At 45.9% G+C, this 21,214-nt stretch overlaps 3 protein-coding genes across 3 annotated transcripts in view; 2 read left to right on the top strand and 1 right to left on the bottom strand.

The window, feature by feature from the left end:
* The window catches only part of LOC142792336 (uncharacterized), a 74,208-nt gene extending 57,915 nt beyond the window's left edge, over positions 1-16,293 (bottom strand). Inside the window, exon 1 of the mRNA XM_075885632.1 lies at positions 16,166-16,293. The gene's annotated coding sequence lies outside the window, so the exon portion shown is untranslated. The remainder of the gene's footprint in view (positions 1-16,165) is intronic.
* LOC119187100 (uncharacterized) lies at positions 6,490-11,960 on the top strand. Its single transcript, XM_075885623.1, has 2 exons — positions 6,490-6,897; positions 10,690-11,960. Exons 1-2 carry the CDS (start codon positions 6,616-6,618, stop codon positions 11,818-11,820), a joined length of 1,413 nt encoding a protein of 470 aa, XP_075741738.1. The 5' UTR covers positions 6,490-6,615; the 3' UTR covers positions 11,821-11,960.
* A 156-nt stretch (positions 16,294-16,449) lies between the features above and the next one.
* Positions 16,450-20,915, top strand: LOC142792338 (uncharacterized). Its single transcript, XM_075885633.1, has 3 exons — positions 16,450-16,607; positions 19,743-20,181; positions 20,620-20,915. The coding sequence occupies exons 1-2, from the start codon at positions 16,596-16,598 to the stop codon at positions 20,169-20,171; spliced, it is 441 nt and encodes a 146-aa protein (XP_075741748.1). The 5' UTR covers positions 16,450-16,595; the 3' UTR covers positions 20,172-20,181; positions 20,620-20,915.
* Positions 20,916-21,214: the final 299 nt, after the last annotated feature.

Raw genomic sequence — 21,214 nt, 5'->3', positions numbered from 1 at the left:
TGCTAGAACGTTCAACCTGCAGTGCAAACGTGCATTATTCCTGACATAGACTACTGCCCCAGACCCCCTGTTTAAAAGTAAATATGTGCTTTCGTTTATAGTTACGCACACTCTTGCAATTTATTTATTATTTCTTTATTTATTTTACATTTATTTATTCACCTAGTGGGCTTAAAGGAATAAAATAAAAAAAAGAAAAGATACCAGAAAAAAACGAACAGAAATCTTTAAAAACTAGAGCTGAATGACAACAATGTTCTCAAGATTATTTAAAAATGCAATGAAAAATATGAACCAAGTGCTTAATTCAGAATCTGGAACTTTGATGACAACTTCATCTCAGTTGGCATCCCACGCACATCAAATCAAAAAGAGGTTAGGCAGTGCAGTGTGCATCTCAAAATTTATCAAATAGACTTTTATATTTTTTGTTTGATCGTTTTATGTGGTTTTCCTTACATTAGTCATATTATAATACAAATTCATTACACATGGTTATATTGCTCACAGAATAAAATGCACTACGCTTTCTTGGCCCGCCCCCCTGAGTGGATGTGAGCCATGAGTCCAGAGAAACAAACAAACAAACAAACAGTGTGCATGCAATCAAACAACAGACTACGTTTCACATATATCTGGCGCTCTAAAATAAATTCCTTTATAACAAATCATCACAAAAACAGGCATAAAACACTCGCCAATATAACCGAAACTCTAGGCACCCGAGTGTCCACCCACGCGTTCTTCTTCATGACGAAGCTCGATATCCAGCTTTACTCCGTCAAACAGAACACTCCATCGCGTCACGGAAGAAAGACATACTTGGCGTGAATGTGCCCATGAAACTCTATCGTTATTACAATTACTTGCCTATTCATACGTATGCATTGAAATGATTTGCCCCGTTGTCAAAATGTATACTTTGGCAGCAAAAACAGGCGTCGGGCCACCATACTCATCACGCATCCCATGAAAGCTAATGTATACAAATATATCAAAACGAAAATCACGTTCAGAGTTGACTTCAACTGCAAAGTACGCGGCCCTCATGTGTAACACTGCTATTTCCACAAATCTGCAACTGGAGTATTCCTACTCGTACAGGTGAACGTTTTCGAGAGTTAGAACATAACTCACGGTACCAAGCACTTCCCTCCAAGTAGCTCCAGTGGAGAACGATCCGGTTAACTCTTAATGATATTCAACGCCACACTAGATATGGGCAACGACATGCAGCGGGTAATATTTTGCGGATATTTTTTGTATGGTGTTCATAACTTCTTCCGGCAGGTCCACAAGGGGTTCCGCCTCTGGACGCTTCCACCCTATATATCTTCAAGCATGACCGGATTGTGGAAAGCGTTCTTGAATCTTCATTCAGATCTTGCCGAGACTTTCTCGCTACAATACGAAACGACTTGGTGCCGCCAAATGAGACATTGATGACGTTGCAGGTGGCGCGGCATCCTGAACGATAATGGCCGCCCTAAAAGTTTGGTTCCTGCTCTGTTCAATCAGATAATTCATTTGAGTCTGAAGGGTAAGCTGCTCGTGGTTGGCGTCCCTCAACATCCTCTTCAGTTCTTCAAGCACCGCCGTCACGTCTTGAAGTGTCAATGATCTACATGCCAGTGAGGTTTCGTTCTCTGTGCGTGCAGCTGAAACAGTGGCACTGCATCCGGCTACGTAGTGCGTTTGCCGTCCCCTGTGCAGCACTTCCTCACCACGTCGGCAACACTCGATCCATGGTGTGAAATGAGCATTCATTCTCGAAGTGTCAAAGCATTATTTTAAAGCCTTCCGGAAACTCGCATTCTTGCGCTTCGTATCAGCAATGAACCTTAGAGGCAAAAGAAGGAAAGAGAAAAAAATCGAACATATCCGGTTTGACATGTCTACGTCATATCTTTGTTCGCGAAGGTGAGGAAAAATATTCTTTGTGATAGGAGGAGGAGTACAGCTGCCATCTGTTCATCTATCTATCTATCTATCTATCTATCTATCTATCTATCTATCTATCTATCTATCTATCTATCTATCTATCTATCTATCTATCTATCTATCTATCTATCTATCTATCAAAGTATATAGATTGCGTGTGATAGATAGTCCGTTTAGTCTCACTATGCATCGAAGCATGTTCATTCGACAGTGCGCTTTTGTTAGTGCTGCGCCATCTTGTAAACCCAAGAATTGAGTGGTCGTCACCAATATAAGCTGAATATCCTGCGTGCTGCCTTTTGACAACGTTGTTCAAAGCTAACATATATTCATATTTTTTTCTCACAGTGCATAGAAACTATCTTTCGATTCTAAAACTTTTTGCAGCTTTCGGTCACTGCCAACAATGCTCAGGTTTATGCTCTCGTACTGGATCTTCTGTACCTCCCCCTGGATGCATTGCCTCATTTGTTATGTGTTTCCGAGATGGTTAATAAGTATTACAGTTTGCCGGCATGCGAAGACCAGCCTTAAACTGATATGGCTGCAGATGCGCAGAGGAACCAAAGAAGTAATTGAACTATTTTCTAAAATAAAGACCAGAAAGCATTTTATCCCCTCAAATGCGATCGCTGTTTTCGTTGCAGATCATAGCTGACGCAATCATTCCTCGAACAGATCTTGATTCAAGGGACAGCACCAACCACATTCTTGAGCTGCGTGGCGCGCTTGGCATAGAACGCGCGAGCATGCACACAGCACAGTCCTGTTTGGAACCACGTGACAGAAGCCACACGATGGCTTACAAACTCTCAACTATGCAGTGCACGCCCTGAAGTCGTTCATGTCGTGGGATTCTGTGACGCTTTTTCGTCTGCACTAACGTTGATCTGCACTCTGTACAATTGTAATTCGTGCAGTGCCGAGTACTGAGATGAACGCAAGAAGATTGATTAAGTTTGGTGCATGGTAACGATAGCTCAGCCTTGCAACTTCCAAACCCCCGCCGACGACGTGAAAAAAAAAAATGTTCGCTACCGCATTTCCTTCTCTCGCTGAAGTCAAAGGCCGCTGCTGATCCCCGCCCGCCTCACAAGATGCACCGGATGACCCGCACCGTGGTGTCTATTGCACAGCTTGCATAGCCACTCATAGCGCCGTTTCGGAATTTTTGTACACTTATATTAAAAAAAAACAAATTCGTTTGTGTCGAGGAAGTATAAAAAGTGATTTTATAATTGTTAGTGTATACTATCATGACCAATCTCGGACCGTATGAATACTACGTGCAATTACTCGCGTTGAACTAATCAAAACGCTCGACCTATGTCACCACTACCACGTGATGAAGCATCGGAATTCTGATCACAAAAACATCCGATTTGTCTCACTCATTGAGACACACGTGGTGGGTCATCTGTAGAACTATTATAACAGCTGTGTTAATAAGATTACTAACCATTGTATGTTGCTCTAGATTATAACAGTTTTGTTTTTAGCGTTGCCGCTCGCGCACCAATGTCGGTGCACTCCACACATAGACTTCCGTACAAATACCCAGAGGAAAGAGTGGCGCCACCGTCTGTGCGAATTTCTTAAAGGGCGATGTTGGAGTTCTGGGAATGATGGTATACATATGTGTCGGCGAGGCTTGCGTTGGCTGTTGTTGAGTGAGGCTTAAGCTCAAAAGTGAATACGACTGCGTAAATAATGCATCTCTAAAACAAAATCTTTAGAGGCGGATCTCATTCACGTGTAATATATTTTAAAATAAAACTACACTCACCGTGATGGCACAACCAAACGGCGAAGGAAACAAACATATGACATAAAAGTGGCGAAAAGAACGGTTGCTTTGTCGTCTCCCTGCCAAGTTTTGTGGCCGTTGGTTATTTATTGCGCTTCGTAAAATTGTACATCAACGTAGCAGGTACTAGTGTCAAATACTACACCTTTCTGCGCAATGCCAAAAAATAAATAGCTTATCACGTGCTCTTTTAGTAAAAAAAATTGAGAATTTTAACGTAAAGCCAGACGCGTCTTTAAGGTACACAAATCCAAGTCAGGTTTGAGGCTCACATATCTCTTCATTTTCTTGCATTCAGCAGCTCAATAGCGCTAGATTTCCCTCTAGGTATGATTGTGAGAAACTCAATGACTCCGCACTTCGAGACGAAGCAATGAAAACAACGCGCTTGGCATGTGTCACAGGGCCCCTTAAACGAAAAAGGGGGCTGCATTTTTGTTGCTTAATTATTGTGATTTATTGCTTGTACTTATTGCTTACTTTCTTACATTCACATCGAACGTCTGTGTTGCAGTCCCGTGTGCTCAGATTTGGATGCACAATAAAGAACATCAGGTGATCGAAGTTTCCGCAGCCCTCCACTACAGCGTCTCTCATAATCCTACGTTAGCTTTGGGACGTTAAACCCCACATATAATTCAACTTTCATCTTCTGTTTAAGTCTCGCAATGATGCTTTTTTGAGTGAGGGCACTTGGGACACTCTTTCAACCTGTTTTGTTATCGCCCCGTTACACTGTGCGTTGTGCCTTGCGCAAACCACGCCGAATGACCAAGAACCATCCAGATAATCTTAAAACGTTCCGATCTGGTTACGCGCGCATCGCGAACATTACGGTTTCTAAGCAACAAGACTTGCCGAGTCATCGGTGAGGCACCCGGTAGCTTTAAATCAAAGCATACTTTTTTCTCTCTCTTTCTCTTCTCTTTCCTCTCTCTCTCTGTCATCTTTATGCCCCATTCTCCCAGCGTAGGGTAGCAAACCGGGCATGTGCCTGGTTAACCTCCCTGCCTTCTCTCTTGTTGTTCTTGTCCTCCTCCACGCTTGTTCGGCGCAGACCGGTCGGCTCGCACAGGAGTTTCGAAAATGGAACGCCGCCGTGAGTACTAAAGCCAACCGCACGCCCTGACGTTCTGATCACGTGTTGGGCCGACGAGGTGGGCTTCATTCGTGTGACGTAATGCTCCCTACTTTCTTTTTTTTTTCCTTCCTCCGTGGCTTGAGACGCGTGCATGACCTACCGCTTGTTGTTCTTTCTGTCGCATCGCGCAAGGCTCTCTCCTAGATTTTCTTTCCCCCATGCCGGAGCTTGGACCCACGTAAAGCCTTTGCTTAGCACCGCCCCGCATCGGTTGCTACAGGTAAAAGCAATGGCCAGATGTGGAAGAGTGTAATACAACTGCGGAAGCCGATAATGGAATATGGCCATGAGAAATGACAAAGAGACCCTGATAAAGGTGCGCCTACCATGCCGGAAACTGCTGACCACCGATAAGTGGACGATCCGCAGAAGATCAATTATCGGAAAGTGGCACGTACAAGCACGCACAGGTCGAGCGTACCTCGAAGAGCTTCGCTTTGTGTACGCCCGCTTTTCTGTTCACTCACCGGCGCTTGATTTTTTTTTAGAACTATGTGGCCACCAAGGAAGTCTGTAACTCATGTCTACTCGCTTTCAAAAGTTCATGCCTCGTGTGCGCTAGCGTATAGTTACGCTCGATCATCACGAAGAGAAATAAAATATATAACAGCCTATCTGTCAAAAATATACAAAGCCTATGCAAAATATACAAAAATATACAAAATTACAAAAGTATATAGGCCCGTCTGTCAAATAATAATTTCTGAAAATAGGTTTTGCCATTATGGTCTCTGCGGGAAGTTTGTTATATTCAATCGCATAAACCTGTTCAAAGCAGCAGTTGGACTAATTTTATCGTGACGTATATACAACCCTCTGTTTACTACAATAATCCTCTAATATTTATTTCACTTGGATTCGCTTAGAAATATTGTCTTCCTCGGCCTACCACTTGACAACACCTTCAGAAGAAAAAAGAAAACAAAATATTCCCGGACATTCTACAACCCGCGGACATAAAACCCGCGGGTAGTACGAAGGAGGTGGCAAGTACCCTATGCTGCACTCTTATTCTTTTTTTTCTTTGCGCCAGGCTTAAAATGCCGAATCAACGTCCGCTTATCTTGAGCAGTTGTGCGCATACTTCAAACTTACCAGGTACTTTGAGTATACTGGTGCCAAGGTGGTGCCTTGTAAAGGGTTGTCCACGATGGTTGTGCCCCAACGTAGGATCTATAGATAGATAGATAGATAGATAGATAGATAGATAGATAGATAGATAGATAGATAGATAGATAGATAGATAGATAGATAGATAGATAGATAGATAGATAGATAGATAGATAGATAGATAGATAGATAGATAGATAGATAGATAGATAGATAGATAGATAGATAGATAGATAGATAGATAGATAGATAGATAGATAGATAGATAGATAGATAGATAGATAGATAGATAGATAGATAGATAGATAGATAGATAGATAGATAGATAGATAGATAGATAGATAGATAGATAGAGTCAAGGTTCCTATGGTATGCTAAGAAATGGGTCGTATTTAAAGGCATTACACCACCGAACGGAATGAATGCACTGCAGAGGAATAGTACCCGCAATACGTGATACGCTGTACGCTATCGCAAGAGAATGGGCCGTTTTATATCTCCTTGTTGCTACGCGACAGTAGAAGTGCACGCGACCACCGAGCAGAGAGATTAGCTCGGTGATAGGATATCGGGGCCGGTCTTGTGCCAGCGAAGCATTCGCTTGCGCAGAGCAAACATGCCGGATCTCGGACGAGTGCACCGTTTTCGCGACCACGCCGTCGCCGGCGTCAACTGGCGACCGACTCGCTTTGTCGACGATGTGCCCAGTCTGCTCGTATGCGATCTCTGTCGCATGATTCCCGAGCGGATGCTGGCGCTGCCGTGCGCGCACACTCTGTGCCAATCGTGCCACGCAGCCAATTACAGTGGGGGGTGCTGTCCCTTGGATCAAGAGCCATTCGAGGAGGCTAAGCTCTTTGTTCTTGACTTCCCTGCCACGAAATTCAACGCCTTGAAGGTGAGGAAGCGGTATTTGTCGTTCCTTTGAAAATTGTTCATGTGATTGTTCATGTTGCAAACTGTGCAGAGAACGAGGAGCGCCATTATCATCATAGGAGATTAGAGCAGTGCATTGGGATTAAAGGAGAGGTGGACTTCGCTATGGGCCCGGTGGCTCCTCCTTCCCTCCACATATAAAGGTCCCTGGTTCGATCCCGGGTTTCGGCACCAAAATGTTGAGGAAAAGACGAGCCGCTGTGCCCATAGCGAAGCCCGCCCACCCACCTCTTCTTTATTCCCAATGCACTACGCTAATCCCCGATGACGATAATGTCGCTCCTCGTCCTCTAGACAATATGCAGCAGTTCATTCACGTTTCTAGGAAAATTTCATTGCAGGATGTTTTTGAACCAAACAATGTGAAACTCGTGATTCCGAATGTCAAATTCACGTGCAGCCTCGTCCACAGTTAGGCTGGGCACGATGTAAAATGCATGGGACTACTCGACGGAGGGCCAGTGCACGTCCACGCATCAACGCGAAGCGACGCAGGGTGGCGCGGCTTGGCTATTGCAGCGCTAGAGTGCACCAGTCTTACTTTACGCATCAATACACACTAGAGAGTTTTAGTACTTCGAAATGGTGCTACGTACGCATCACGCAAGCGCCTTGCGTTACGTGGCGTCGTTTGCCACTAATCGGCTTTTGGTACGCCGTAGTACCCGCGTACGTAACGAGCGACAAGCGTGTTGCGCCATCTGGTAGATCAAAATAGAAGCACGTGTTGTTGACAGCCAATGTGAGCCAATCCAAGTGTTATAGCCAATTATGGCCATATTTTAAGCCACAGAGCCGGTTTATGCTTGCCTTCGATGCCGCCATTTTGCAAAACGAAGTCTCGCGCTGTCGCGAACTTGTTCGAGAGCAGCGCGATCACCTCAGACGTACGCACGCACGCATCTCATGCGTGTGTACGTAGCGGCTGCGTACGTGACGCGATACGTGCGCGTTGCGGTCTGCGCATGCTCACTACGCAGAACGTGGCGTCCTTACGTACGCAACGCCGCCACGTACGTAGCGTACGCAGTTCTAAAACTCTCTACTTTTAGTTGGGCTTACGTAAACGAGCCTACGTACGTAACGTGGCTAAGAGAGAGAAGTGCGCAGGCGCAGTACGTAACGTATCTACTCCATGGATGAGCGCATACGCCGAAAAAAAAAAACGCGGCGTGCGTAAACGTGACGAGGCGGGAGCGTACGCGGCGTGACGCTCTCGCGATATCTCGATTGAAATAGGAACCAGATAGCACAAATGGCAGCGATGGCGTCGAATGCACAGAACAACAAAGCCGCGCCCAAATCGAGTATATTTTACTTTGAGGGACGATGTCACGCTGCTATCAGAAGTACAAACTAGTGATCCGTTTAGGCATCCGGAACAAACCGACGTGAACCATTGATCCAAAATGATTCGCCTTGGCTTGGATGCTACTGGCCATTATGACGGACGCTACCGCAAGAGTGCGCTGAAAAGCACCTAAAGGTTGCTTAATTTCTAATAACGTACATCTTCTTGAACCAAACGTATCTTGGTACGGTCAATACGGTGAACTAAAAGTGTGTTCGGGCGCTTCTCATGCAGCGTATGCAACGCATCGTGCCGTGTACGTAGACTCCTTACGTACGCCCAATTAAAAGTAGAGAGTTTTAGTACTGCGTACGCTCCGTACGTGGCGGCGTTGCGTACGTAAGGACGCCACGTTCTGTGTAGTGCGCATGCGCAGACCACAACGCGCACGTATCGCGTTACGTACGCAGCCGCTACGTACGCACGCATGAGATGCGTGCGTGCGTACGTATGAGGTGATCGCGCCGCTCTCGAACAAGTTCGCGACAGCGCGAGACTTCGTTTTGCAAAATGGCGGCACCGAAGGCAAGCACCGACCGGCTCTGTGGCTTAAAATATGGCCATAATCTGGCTATAACACTTGGATTGGCTCACATTGGCTGTCAACAACACGTGCTTCTATTTTGATCTACCAGATGGTGCAACACGCTTCACGCTTGTTACGTACGCCGGTACTACGGCGTACTAAAAGCCGATTAGTAGCAAACGACGCCACGTAACGCAAGGCGCTTGCGTGATGCGTACGTAGCACCATTCCGCAGTACTAAAACTCTCTAGTGTCTAATAATGCCCAGTCTCTTTGCACACGCGTCGCTTCGCTGTTATCTGCGAAGCGCAGCCACGCCAAGATGGCCACGCTGTGTCGCGTTCACCCTCGGAGTGAACGAGCCTGTACTTAATTGCCCAAACTTAATGTTTTGTTTGAGGGGCAAGTAAACGGAGCGCAAGAACAAGAGAACGCATAAGGCCATGGTTGTTCTCGCGGTACTTGATTATACTGAGTCATGAATGATGAGAGATTTTAGTTTTAGTACTAAGTGAAATCGTTGGTTTTTGTGATCGCGTTACAGTTCGCGCTCTATGCTATATTTTGCTACAACGCTATATACTTCGGAGTTTAGAGCTGCTGCAACCTTTGAAAGCCCAATTGAAATTACCACAACGGTATGAAAAATTCAGAGTATCAATCAAATTAGAGGAGTACTTGCTCGTTCTTTTACTCTAGGGGCATAGAAAACTAGTATTAGTGGCAATTGCATGTTTTAGTTAACTAGTTGTATTGATTGAAGGCAGTGATGTAAGCCTTCAAATTGCACTTCATCTGCTACATTTCAATCGTATTCCCTGTGTTCAAATCGTAGTCCCTGTGTCGTCTAGAAAACAGTTGCGCAAAAAAAGTTAGTAGTTCTGACGATAGTTATAGCGCGAGAACAGAACGACGACACACACAGAGATAAGAAGGACACGGAGGACTCGTCTCTGTGTTGTCGTTCTGTTCGCACGCTATACCTATCGTCATGTTATACCAACTGGCCCAAGCTGCCACACTTCTAAGCTAGTAGTTCGATTGTGTTGTGTGATATGCGAAGAATAGTCACAGGCCATTAAAAAGGTGTACTGAGGTTGAAGTATAGACAAAATGTAGAATAGACGTATCGCAGAGTTGTCCTAAAAAGCTTCCTGAGGCACCAGGGCTGCGCTACGAAAATCAAAAACGAAAGTTAGGAATTGTGAAATTAAACGTCAACAGATGGGGAAACACTTTAACAATTAGAGTTTATCGAGAATTACCTCTCCATTGTGGCAAGGTATGGGAAAGTGATAATGTCAACAGGCTAATAACAGGCAAATGGGAACGTTCAGTTCTCGCAGTACAAACCACAGAGGAATAAAGCCAATAGCTGTCTTGAATTTTGGATTACTTATTCATCATTAGCAACTGCAGTGGTCGCCCACCTTATGCCTTCTGCGTCACGGATTATGCAGTGAATATGATTTACGCATGCCGTAGCATTTGTAATCTTGTTACTCTATCGAGTATTCGTGACTGTAACCACACATTCGACTATGACCTGATTATCTCGAGTAAGCGAATGTGCATTTTATTATACAACATTGTTTGAATAGTGAAAATATTCGATTAATATCGAATTTTTCATTCATTATTTTTTGACGACTGTCTAGCATCCTTCAGTGCCTTCCTGCATTACAAGGACACCGTGTTACTTCAATACACCATTACGCCAATAAAGTGGCTTTGTGGCTTTGTACAAATACATTACGGTAATTTAGTAAATGGACTGTGTAGTACAACAGATAGCTGGGCGGGTTGGTATGTACCCATATTATAAATTTTCTTTGGCGCTCAGGAAACACTGTACTTTTTTTCTTGTTCATATGTAGGTACACTGTTGGAACGAGGCACACGGCTGCCAGTATGAGGGAGCTGTGGAAGACATGCTGCGACACTACGAGAACGAATGCGGGTTCCACGCCGTTGAGTGTATGCGGTGTGGTGAAGAAGTCCTACACAGGGAACTGTCAACTCACTACGTTGCCGGATGTAGTACCCCTGCTTCTCCCGCGCTCACAGAGAACATCTCATCGGAATCTAGAGCACTGACGTTTCGAGATGTGACGGCTGCTCTCGAAGAAGTTAAGACACTGTTGAGGGATGCCAATCACGAACAGCTGCTTCTTGGGATTCCGAGTCGACTGAATGAGCTGAATAAACATATCAGGAGCCGTGACTCGAGGTCGGCCGTGATTCAGCACGATGTCGCGGCACCTGCAACGTCAGAGGTAGCTCAAGTTGCAGTACCAAGTCATTCGACCTCGTCGCAACGAGAGACCTCCCGGGATGATCACACAGTGGAAGCGAGCACGTCGTCTCCTTCGCCCTGTTCTGAGACAGTGATGACATCCGGCAAGATGCATTACTTTACCAACCTGCCAGCTGCTGTTCTGAAAGACATGCGAAAACTTTCCTCGGAGGATTACCCGCAGTACGCCGTTACTGATCGAGGACCTTGGAACCTTTACTGTCACGTAAAGTTGTTAAGTAAGCAATCCAGGCATAGACCTACGTGGAGGGGAATGCATGGGGGCGCGAGGTATGAACTGGCCATCGAAAATATTCACGAGCGTATGCTATCGCAGGGAGACAGCCGGATCATTTCAAAGGTAACGATATTGCACACGACGAATGCGTACTCTAGGGTTGAGGTGTCTCACGATGCCCACTTCGTTTATGTGCTGGTTGACTTTAACGGCATGCTAGAGGGTTCCCGGTGTTTGGCGCCTACTCTGAGCGTCGAAGCCAACCTGAAATACAACCCTGGTTCACTTCCTTCTTTTCAAGAGCCCTGCAGCTGTAATCACGATGAAGAAGAATTCCTGCATTTTCATCGAACATCTTCGATCAGTCATGATTCGCTGAAAAGAAATGATTGTCTTCTGAGCGGAGCGCTGCATTTCTATATCCATGTTTTCTTTCCGACGCAAAATGATTGGCTACGCTTACAAAGGCTGTGAGAGGTTCGTAACAGCGTAGCAGGATAGTTCTGAAGACTAAATTGGTTACTTTTGAATGTTATAGGTAATGAAAGGTTGTTTCTGGGCGTGGACAGTAGGACCACATACAGTCTCAGACGCTACATGGACGTACAAACTACAGAAACAGAAGCTCGCGCTGAAACCAAGCGTTTGCACTTCTCGCAAATTTACGGGCAAGTCGTTGTTGGCGTAGGCCTTCCATTGGTTCAGGGTTTCCTCGGAGCGGCCATTGCCCTTTTTCACTACCTATAATTCTCTCGTACGTACTCGGGGTCTTCAGCTCACCAGCCGTTGCTTCACAGCCATTTGTTAGGACTGCCTTTTTGTTCGTTTTTAGTTGACCAGTGCTGAGAAGTGGAAATGCCACAGTTTTCGTGGCAAGTAAATTCGTGATGATGATGATGATGACAGTTTTCCGGTAGGCCAGATGGCACGTACCTGATAGGCTGCATGAGTCACGGCTAGCTTAAGGAGCATTGCTACTAAAAACAGCGCAGACCTGACACTTTGATTAAACGGTCGCTTTTTTTCGATTGCTTTTGTTGGACTAGCTGAGCGGCTCAGTAGCATCCCGATTTCTTTAACAGAAAAGTTGTCCTAGCTCAGCGTAAAGTGTATGTCGTGATCAATAATTCTCATCATTACAAACCGCAATCCACTCTCTTCGTCCTCTACTGCTTCGCTCCACGAACACGTGGGCCGATCTCTCCGGCGTGGTCGGAGAAATAAGAAATAATAAAAGATATTGGTTGGTGTGTGGGAGTTAGTCGTCCTAAAGTCGCTCACGCGTGGGAGTTTATTTCCGTTTTGCAAGACTTATCGGCTCCTAATATTGAAGGCAACCAGAAACCGTGTTTAAGTTTTTGATATCACCGTCGATACCATTGTTCACATGCTCGTGGTGGTGAAGGAGGCAACAATCAAGCCGGCAACGATTGTACTGAATAATTCGCGAGAATCCTTCATCCTAGGCAACAAATACAAACAGCAATTTCGGCAAGCACATCCAATATTAATCCAATCTTCCATAAAACGCGTTGGCTTTTTGCACATGCGCAAACGTGCTCGCTAGCATCATTGGAATCCCGCGTAAGTCGCAGTGCAACATTAGCTATACGCGTGGCGCATGAAATCTGAGAAAAACATTTGAAAGTCATCGTTTTGAAGCCATGAGAAGGGAAAACGGGCACGCGAGGGTACATGTATGGTAGTTCAGGTATAGCAAAAACCTTCCACGCGCAGCCCGAAAAGTGGCCATTAATGGTGGGTACATAAATGCAAAGTTGCATGAGACAAGATTAGTATAGACACCGAAGGCAGCGACCAGTGGTTCCTTGAAAGAAACGGAGCACAACAGCTTTCCGCATGAAAGAGTGTAATGCCGAAGTGCGGGCTTGCTTTGCGGGCTTGCTTTGCCTCTTATAGCACGAAACGTCGGCTACATTCAGTATAACAACGAGACTATGTACAATATCAGCGTAATCAAACTCTTTAGAAGTGGTGGCTGGCTTCTGCTAATCTACCGTCTTCTTTGAAATGCCGCTACTCGCTTTAGGGAGCAGTTCTGGATGAATTTTGGATAATGCACTCTCTTCAGAGGTCGTCGCAACAGCCAGCAGTCCACTTGGTTCTTATAGTCGTTTCTGATATCTAGGAAGGAAGGAGGGAGGAAAAGAACAGCAAGGAGGTTAACCAGCCTACAAGCAGCCGGTTCGCTACCCTGCGCATGGGAGAGAGATGGGGGAGACGAAAGGCTGTAGATAACGTGAAGCGACTCCCACTCTGTTGTTGTCCCGTGCCGCGATCCCGGCCAGTATCGGCACTTCCGCAGTGAGCTACTCGAGTACGCCCACAAAATAAACAGGTGCGACAGCGCTAACGCACTCGGTGTATAGTTCCCGCAGCGAACGGTGAATTTGGGCCATACCGGGAATCTCAAGCCCGTGAAGAGCGGTTCTGCTGGTTCTCGCGTTCGTGCATCTTTCCACGGCCAGTTTTTTTTTTTTCTATTAGATGACATTGCAGGGGCGATTTAATCCGTGTGCTCAGATTTGGGTGCTCGTTGAAGAATCTCAGGTGGTCGTAATTTCCGGAGCCTTCCACTACGGCGTCTCTCATAAGGATATGGTGGTTTTAGAACGTTAAACCCCACATTATATATATATATATATATATATATATATATATATATATATATATATATATATATATATATATTATTAAAATAATAACCAATATTATTAATAATGTTGCTTCAATCCCCGAAAAGCTTCTTGATTTTTGCCGTCAGTTGTACTTCGACGCAAGACCCCGAAGAGTTTGTCCCACCAAGCATAATGATGATTGCGTGTGAAGAAGGCGCAGTCTATTTCATACCACTATCTTGTCTCAGTGAGTAGGTCCACCACACGTGACGGTGCCTTAATGAACGTCTTAAGAAACGCAGGTACTATGTAGACATGTGGCTATCGATGGGCACTTCAGAATTCATGGTCGGAATTTTGGGTGCCTGCCTATTTTCAGTCACAAACATGTGCTCGCATGTAAAAAAATCCTAAAGAAAAGCCTAAAAAATCTTGAAACGTGATAAAATGTGCTTAGCTTGGTTTTTGGACCAAATAAAACGAACTTTTATCGGAGAACATGTGATATCGACGATGGGTTGTTGTTTCTTAGTCTGCATTTTTGTATAGCTCGTCTTAATTTTTTGTTCTTTTTCTTGTGAAAATTGCCGTGGCAGAAAAATAAAAGCCAGTTGCATGTTCGGCGATCTGTGTGTCTTCTCTTTCATCGGGCTCAATCCACGCGCTGTGAAACGTTGCAATTCTGTTGTGTTATACTTCGTCGCGCTAAATACGTTCGTAGCTATTTATTTATGGCTGTGCGAGCGCGTAGCTTCACATGCTCCTTGTGGCTTCTCAGTTGCTGATGCATTATAATGATGCTGGGAGAAATCAGCAAGAAAAGGCTGCTAAACAGCTTTGAGTATTTGTATTGTGACATTGAAAATTGGCACTCAGTTTTGTTATTTTAGTTCTAAAAGGGGGAATTTCTAAACACACGTTTTGACTATCAGGCGAGCACTGCTCGAAATAGCTGTTAATGCATTACAGAAGAATCGACTAGCTGACGGCGTGACATAGCTGACTCAACGCGGACGTTGTCACACATGTATCCATGGTGCGGAAGATGTTTGCGACGTCGATAAAACTGGAGGCGTGTGTAGGCGTCAGTGCCACGTGTTCGTGTTGCTTTCCCTTTTATCACCAGGAAACGATTTCACATGCAAAGGAAATCGCAAGCGGCCGCTTCTATACTGAAATGCATCTCCTGCTTCTGCCTTGCATGGTCGCTGTCTGAGCCGTATTCCTCCATGTGACGGGGGGAGTGGTTGGAATCTTCAAGACAGCCTTTGAAGCGCAGCAGTTATAAAAAAAGAATGCTAGTGTCAATAGCTTCGGTTTTCTGCGCTTCTTCTATCTGAAGAATTTATTTCATTGTGAAACGTAATGAGATATTTGTAGTAGGCTTACTCAGCATGTACACAAAGAAAAAAATATTAAAGAGTAAACTTGACTTACGCTGAATTTTCTATCTTTGTTACAGGTTTTTAAGCTTATGGAAGGCGCATTTAGTTGCGTGACGCGCGTACACGCACCCTGATTAGAAATCCACTATTAGCGTGCTTTTTTTTTTTTGCACACGAACGAACGGCTTTAAGTCGCGAAATACTGTCCTAAGCAGGCTTGTTTGTACCTTGAAAACGTTTCTTGACCTTCGAAGCGGTCATTTGCAACAGAGCCTCTCCGAACGAACTGCGCATGCAGCGATCTCATTTATTATCCGCCGTGCGTTTTAGCCACGCCACGTTTGTGCATGGAAAACAGTGCCCCCGACACACTCATCACCCGGTGATTCAGAAGGAACCACACGGCTTAATGAGCGAGCGCCACTTCTTCAGGCGTAGCATTGAACTTAAGAGTGACCCGTAGGTGAGAATTCGGCAAAAAAAAAAAAGCTCAGCAAGGAACTATTTAAAGGTGACCTCTACCCCCCCCCCCCCCGCCTCCCACCGCTTCATTTGGTACGTAAGCTATCTCGAAACGTAGCCCTAGTAACTCCTCGTTTATTCGTCTTCAGTTGAAGTCTGTGCTCGCTTCACGTCTTCTCTCGTAACTGTTCGTTGATTTCTCTCGCCCACTTTTTTCTCTCCCGGAGTAGCGCGAGTCGGGCGCCATCTTGACTCCACGAAGTTTGCCCCCCTTTTCGTCGTTAAGAGTTTTTTCTTAATCGTCTCATCGCCTGTTTCCGCTCGCTCTCTTACCTGCTCGGTGACTGCATGCACACGGGTCGTCTGCTTTCACACTGCAGGAGACCTGGCCGAATCACGGAGGTTGGGTTTTCTGCGAAATCAGCCGTCTCCGTATAGCCTCCAGCCGCACTTATGGTCACGGCCGACAACCAGCAGCGTTGCCCCCTCCCGACATCTCGTGCAAGCCCAGTGCACACTTGGTCCACTCACCGCTGCATTCGTTCAGCGCTCGTTCCCGGGTGATTTCGCTTTCGAGAGGGTTGTTGCACCGGACGCGGCACTACGAGTCGCCGTACGCACGGTTCCCTCTCCGGCCAAGTAAGACAGCCCGCTGCAGTCCTCTCGCTTGCAGCGCGTGGGCCGGCCACTCCACGGGTCTCGTTATAAAAAGCGGCTTTCCACCGCTGCCCCGCTACAATCCAGAGCTGACACCACCACTGACATGAGCCGCCTGGTAAGCAGCTAATATAGCTTCATTCTAACTGAGCCGAGGTTCACCGTAAGCGTTCACAGGGTTTCCTTTCAGGGAGGGGGGAAGGGGGGCTGAGCGCAGAACTTTTCCACTCCTTATTTCATTGCATAGACTAATATACACCCTCCACCCCCACCCCCCCATGTCGTAATGCCACCTCCCTATTATATCAATGTATAGCTGACTTGGCGCTCCCACTCTTATGTGACTGAGGGGGGCGGCCGCCTCCTCTCCCTTATCCCGTACGCACGCTTATGAGGTTGACACTGTTTTGCACACGACCGTTAATACGAGCTATAGGTGTGTCGCTTGGGCTCCGATTTGTCGCTGATGGCAGCGACGTTTTCCGAAAACGTTGATGGCAGTAAGGGCGAAGGCAGATGGGTAAAGCAGGATAGGGAAGGTCAATACGGGCTTATTCTTGTTTGGATGTAATACCGTCATCATGTGCTCTTGTCTGATTGTACTGATTTGTCACTGAAAGTGAAGACGATAGTTATAGCGCGAGAACGGAACGATGACAAAGAGACAAGAAGGACACTTCCGAGTTGGAAGTTAGCGCTCGTGTCCTTTGTGTCCTTCTTGTCTCTTTGTCGTCGTTCTTTTTTCGCGCTTTAACTATCGTCATGTCATACCAACTAGCCCAAGCTGCCACACTCATATGAGAGTGAAGACTACATCTCGCATGCGTGGCTTGGGGCGGTTTATTAGCGTCAATAATTTAGGTAGTGGTTCGTGTTAAGGGACAGTTCGTGGCAGATAAGCAGCTGTCGGTTCACTGAGACTTCATAGCCTGCAAGTAGATCACAGACTTTTGGGTGGTTGTATTTGAGCGGTGTTAGGATAAGTTGACGTGGGGATTCTTTCACGAGATCACATTTCGTCTTGAAATTCGAAGCTTATGCGCTTTTCCCGTTCGAACAAAGGAATAGAACGTACGGCTTTATTTATTTTTATGCCCCATATCAGTTCAGTTAAACAGAAGTATTTGTCTAGCAGTCCAGATGGTTAGATTTTTTTGTGACAGCGACGTATTCTTACACGCTTACGAAACGCACCCGTCAGTAAAGGTTATGCGAATGCAAATTAGCAACATGATTAGGAACGAGTGTAAGCCGCTTTCCGCTTTGTATTCTACGTTGCCGGGTTAACTTATTTCGGCACTGTACGCCACCGTCTACACTACGCAGAGTTACAGTTCGCGTAAGGCTCGTCATCATCTTTTGTCATAGCAGTACGACCAATCGTCGTGACAGAAGCTTTTGTTAGAATCGCATCACTTCGTTATGTCTTTTTTCATTGGGATATATATTACTCAGACGGAAAAAAAATCGTAAACAGGTGCTGTGCGCTTGGGCTGACGTTTCGACAAGTGGACTTTTCTTCAAGACTTCAAGGTTTTTCTAGCATTGAAGAAGACAAGTCCACTTTTCAAGACGTCGGTTAAAGCACACAGCCTCTGTTCGGGCATTTTTCTTCATCTCATTTTCCGTCTTCCCGTTCCTACCGTTTTTCGTATCGTGTCTGACTGGTCTCTCCACTTCGGTACAGGGTCTCCTTAAGGCGTCTTTCCGCCATGCAGTGTCATTTATAGCTTTCAGTGCTCATTTCCGAGTCTTTATTGATAGATTATTATGTGGGGTTCACCGTCCCAAAACCACCATATGATTATGAGAGACGCCGTAGGGGAGAGCTCCGGAAATTTCGACCACATGGGGTTCTTTAACGTGCATCCAAATCTGAGCACACGCGCCTACGACATTTCCGCTTCCATCGGAAATGCAGCCGCCGCAGCCGGCATTCGATCCCGTGACCTGCGCATTTCCGAGTCTGAACTTGTGTCGAGTTATCGAAGAACTCATCGGCGCCTCCCACTGCGGCAGACCGCAAAGCCGTCAGTTGTCAGTTGAATATCACAAAGATCTATTAGCACCCGCCCTCGTAGATGGATGGTGTTTTACATTAAACTGAATAAGGCGTTTCGCATTGAAAAATCGGGGTTATAATAGCTTTAAATATAAAATTTGCCATGAAGTAAACCCCCGCATTATACTTGGCTACACGGGTGCCTTTATTTGCAGTTGACTCTAATTGCTACTATGCTCGAATTTTGTATCTATACGCTACAGCAAGTGATATGAAGCAAAGATCTAAGAGAGAGAGAGAGAGAGAGAGAGAGAGAGAGAAAGGAAAGGCCGGGAGGTTAACCAGATATTGGCATCTGGTTTGCTACCCAGCGCTGGGGGCGGGGAAGTAGGGGCAAGAAAGAGGGGTTAGATAGAGAAAAAAAAAACGCACGCGCACTCATAAAAAAAAACGAAAACACACACAGGAAGGGCGTCCTAGCTACAACCGTTCAGTAAGGCCGGTCGATCGCAAAAAGTGTAGTAGCGCTTTCAGGGCCCTCTTCTGTGAAGTCGCATCCTGACGATACTGAAGAATTCCCTGCTCTGACAGAGGTTGATCATCTAATTTGTTGAGTTCCTTGCGAAGGCATAGTCGTTGTTTACTATACGCTAGGCAGTCACAAAGAATATGTTGGATTGTTTCCTCTTTGCCACAGTGGCCACAAGCTGCGGTGTCGGCCATCCCAATGCGGAAAGCGTAGGCGTTGGTAAACGCAACGCCCAACCACAGCCTACATAACAGGGTCTGGTCTGCTCGGCAAAGCCTCGACGGGACTTGAATACTTAGCGTAGGGTCAAGCGAGTACAGTCGGGCATGCTTGAAGTGTGGCTGATTCCATTGCGATGTGGTTTGCTGGCGAGCAAGTCTGCGGAGCTTTCGTGCAGCATCTGTCCTAGAAAGTGGTAGTCGCAGTTTATGATCTTCTGTGTGGGCTGAGCGGGCAGCTTGATCGGCCCGTTCATTGCCGATGATTCCGCAGTGACTGGGCAACCACTGAAATGTAATTTGGTGCCCTTTCTCAGTCAGGTGGTGTATAACCTCTGCTATCTCTAGTACCAGCTACTCGTGTGGTCAAGGATGCAATGGACATATACAACGTAGATTCCATGATAATCTATTTTTACTCGAAAGTCGACACAGGTTATGTACACCTACTTAAACAATATTTCTTCAATTAAGACTGATTTTCCGATGTTTTTTTTTCTGTAGCTGCTCTACGCTGTCTTGTTGGCTCTTCTGGGTCTCGCCCTAGCTGCCCCGGCACAGCAAGCGGCGCCGGCCTCTGTGGCTCCCGCTAACGCACCCGCTCCGCATAGCAACACGGCTGTACGGGGAATCGGGCGCTTCAACCCAGGCTACGGCGTGCTAGTTCGCGGTTTTCACGCCAAAAGCGGCCGCCGCGTCGTGCTGGGAAGCCACGGAATCGTTTACGGAAACGGTGTCCACGGAGGCTCCCACCGCCGCGACTACGGCCACGAGCAGACCTACGGAGATCGCGACAGCTTCGGCTTCCTCCTGAATGCCGGCGCCAAACACGACTACCAACGGGGCAGCTCAGGAAGCACCTACGAAAACCAGGATCACGGATCAGGAGGCAACGGCTACGATGTCGACTACCAGGGCGGCTTCCTTGGCTAGTAATCCAAATGTGCGAACGACGGTTGTGGCTGTGTTGTTTCGACGCAGTGAATTTTTTAAAACAAGTTATGCTACTTAACAATCTACTGTAGTTGCCTCCACTTTTGGTTCCTTCACACCTTGCGTATACTACAATCTAATATCAGAAAGGCCAACACGTAAACTGCTGCTTTGGCATGCTTAGTACGTATTTCCTGATTTATCGTGAAATGGCAGATTGTGTGCTAAGAAAGCGGCAAATAATTATTACAGTTTGGCAAGGACGTTCTGTGAAATATTTCAAGGCAAATAATGTTTCACTCCTTGCGATAACATTGAACTACTGATTACTTGGCATATTTCCTTTCTTCAATCATCATTGTATCTACAGTGTGTCTCTTTGTCAGCGTGCACGCCTATTTTGTTCATTCCTAACCGTAGCGTGTCTGTTCTTTTTTTTTTATTTCAGAATTCCCATGAACTCTTTGGGCTTTCACGAAACACCTCACTCTCGCCTTCCTTTGCATTGCTAAATAGCAGCGCAACACATATAGCAGCAAAGCAGTAAATATGAGGCATTCCACTATAAAGATGTTACCGCAACACGTAAAATAGCATCGACAGCATAAGGAAGGAAAGAAGCATCGACGGGCATTAGGAGGCACATTTAGAAGCCTTCAATAAGAAGACAGCACACATCTTCATCCGCACTGACAAGGTCGTTCATGAATCAGTTCATTAAAAAAGATAAGTTATTTTCCACAAGCACTGGACCCGAGTTCCTTTTCTTGAAATACCATGCCCGGCTACATGGCAGATTTTTCGAGCCATTATCACGCTCCATTATGATTACAGTACCTAGGTTTTTGTTATTTTGATGTAGCCTCGTGCATAGACCCATGGAGACACTCAAACGTATCGTCTTGATGGTGTGGCACGTTAAAGAACCCCAGGTGGTCAAAATTTCCGGAGTCCTCCTCTACGGCGTCTCTCATAATCATATGGTGGTTTTGGGACGTTAAACCCCACATATCAATCAAATCATCTTGATGGTGTAAGTAATG

The sequence above is a fragment of the Rhipicephalus microplus genome, unplaced genomic scaffold (genome assembly GCF_043290135.1).
Source record: "Rhipicephalus microplus isolate Deutch F79 unplaced genomic scaffold, USDA_Rmic scaffold_214, whole genome shotgun sequence".
NCBI classification, from domain to species: Eukaryota; Metazoa; Arthropoda; class Arachnida; order Ixodida; family Ixodidae; genus Rhipicephalus; species Rhipicephalus microplus.
The sequence above is the reverse complement of the archived record's forward strand: the minus strand, read 5'-3'. Positions and strand labels throughout refer to the sequence as shown.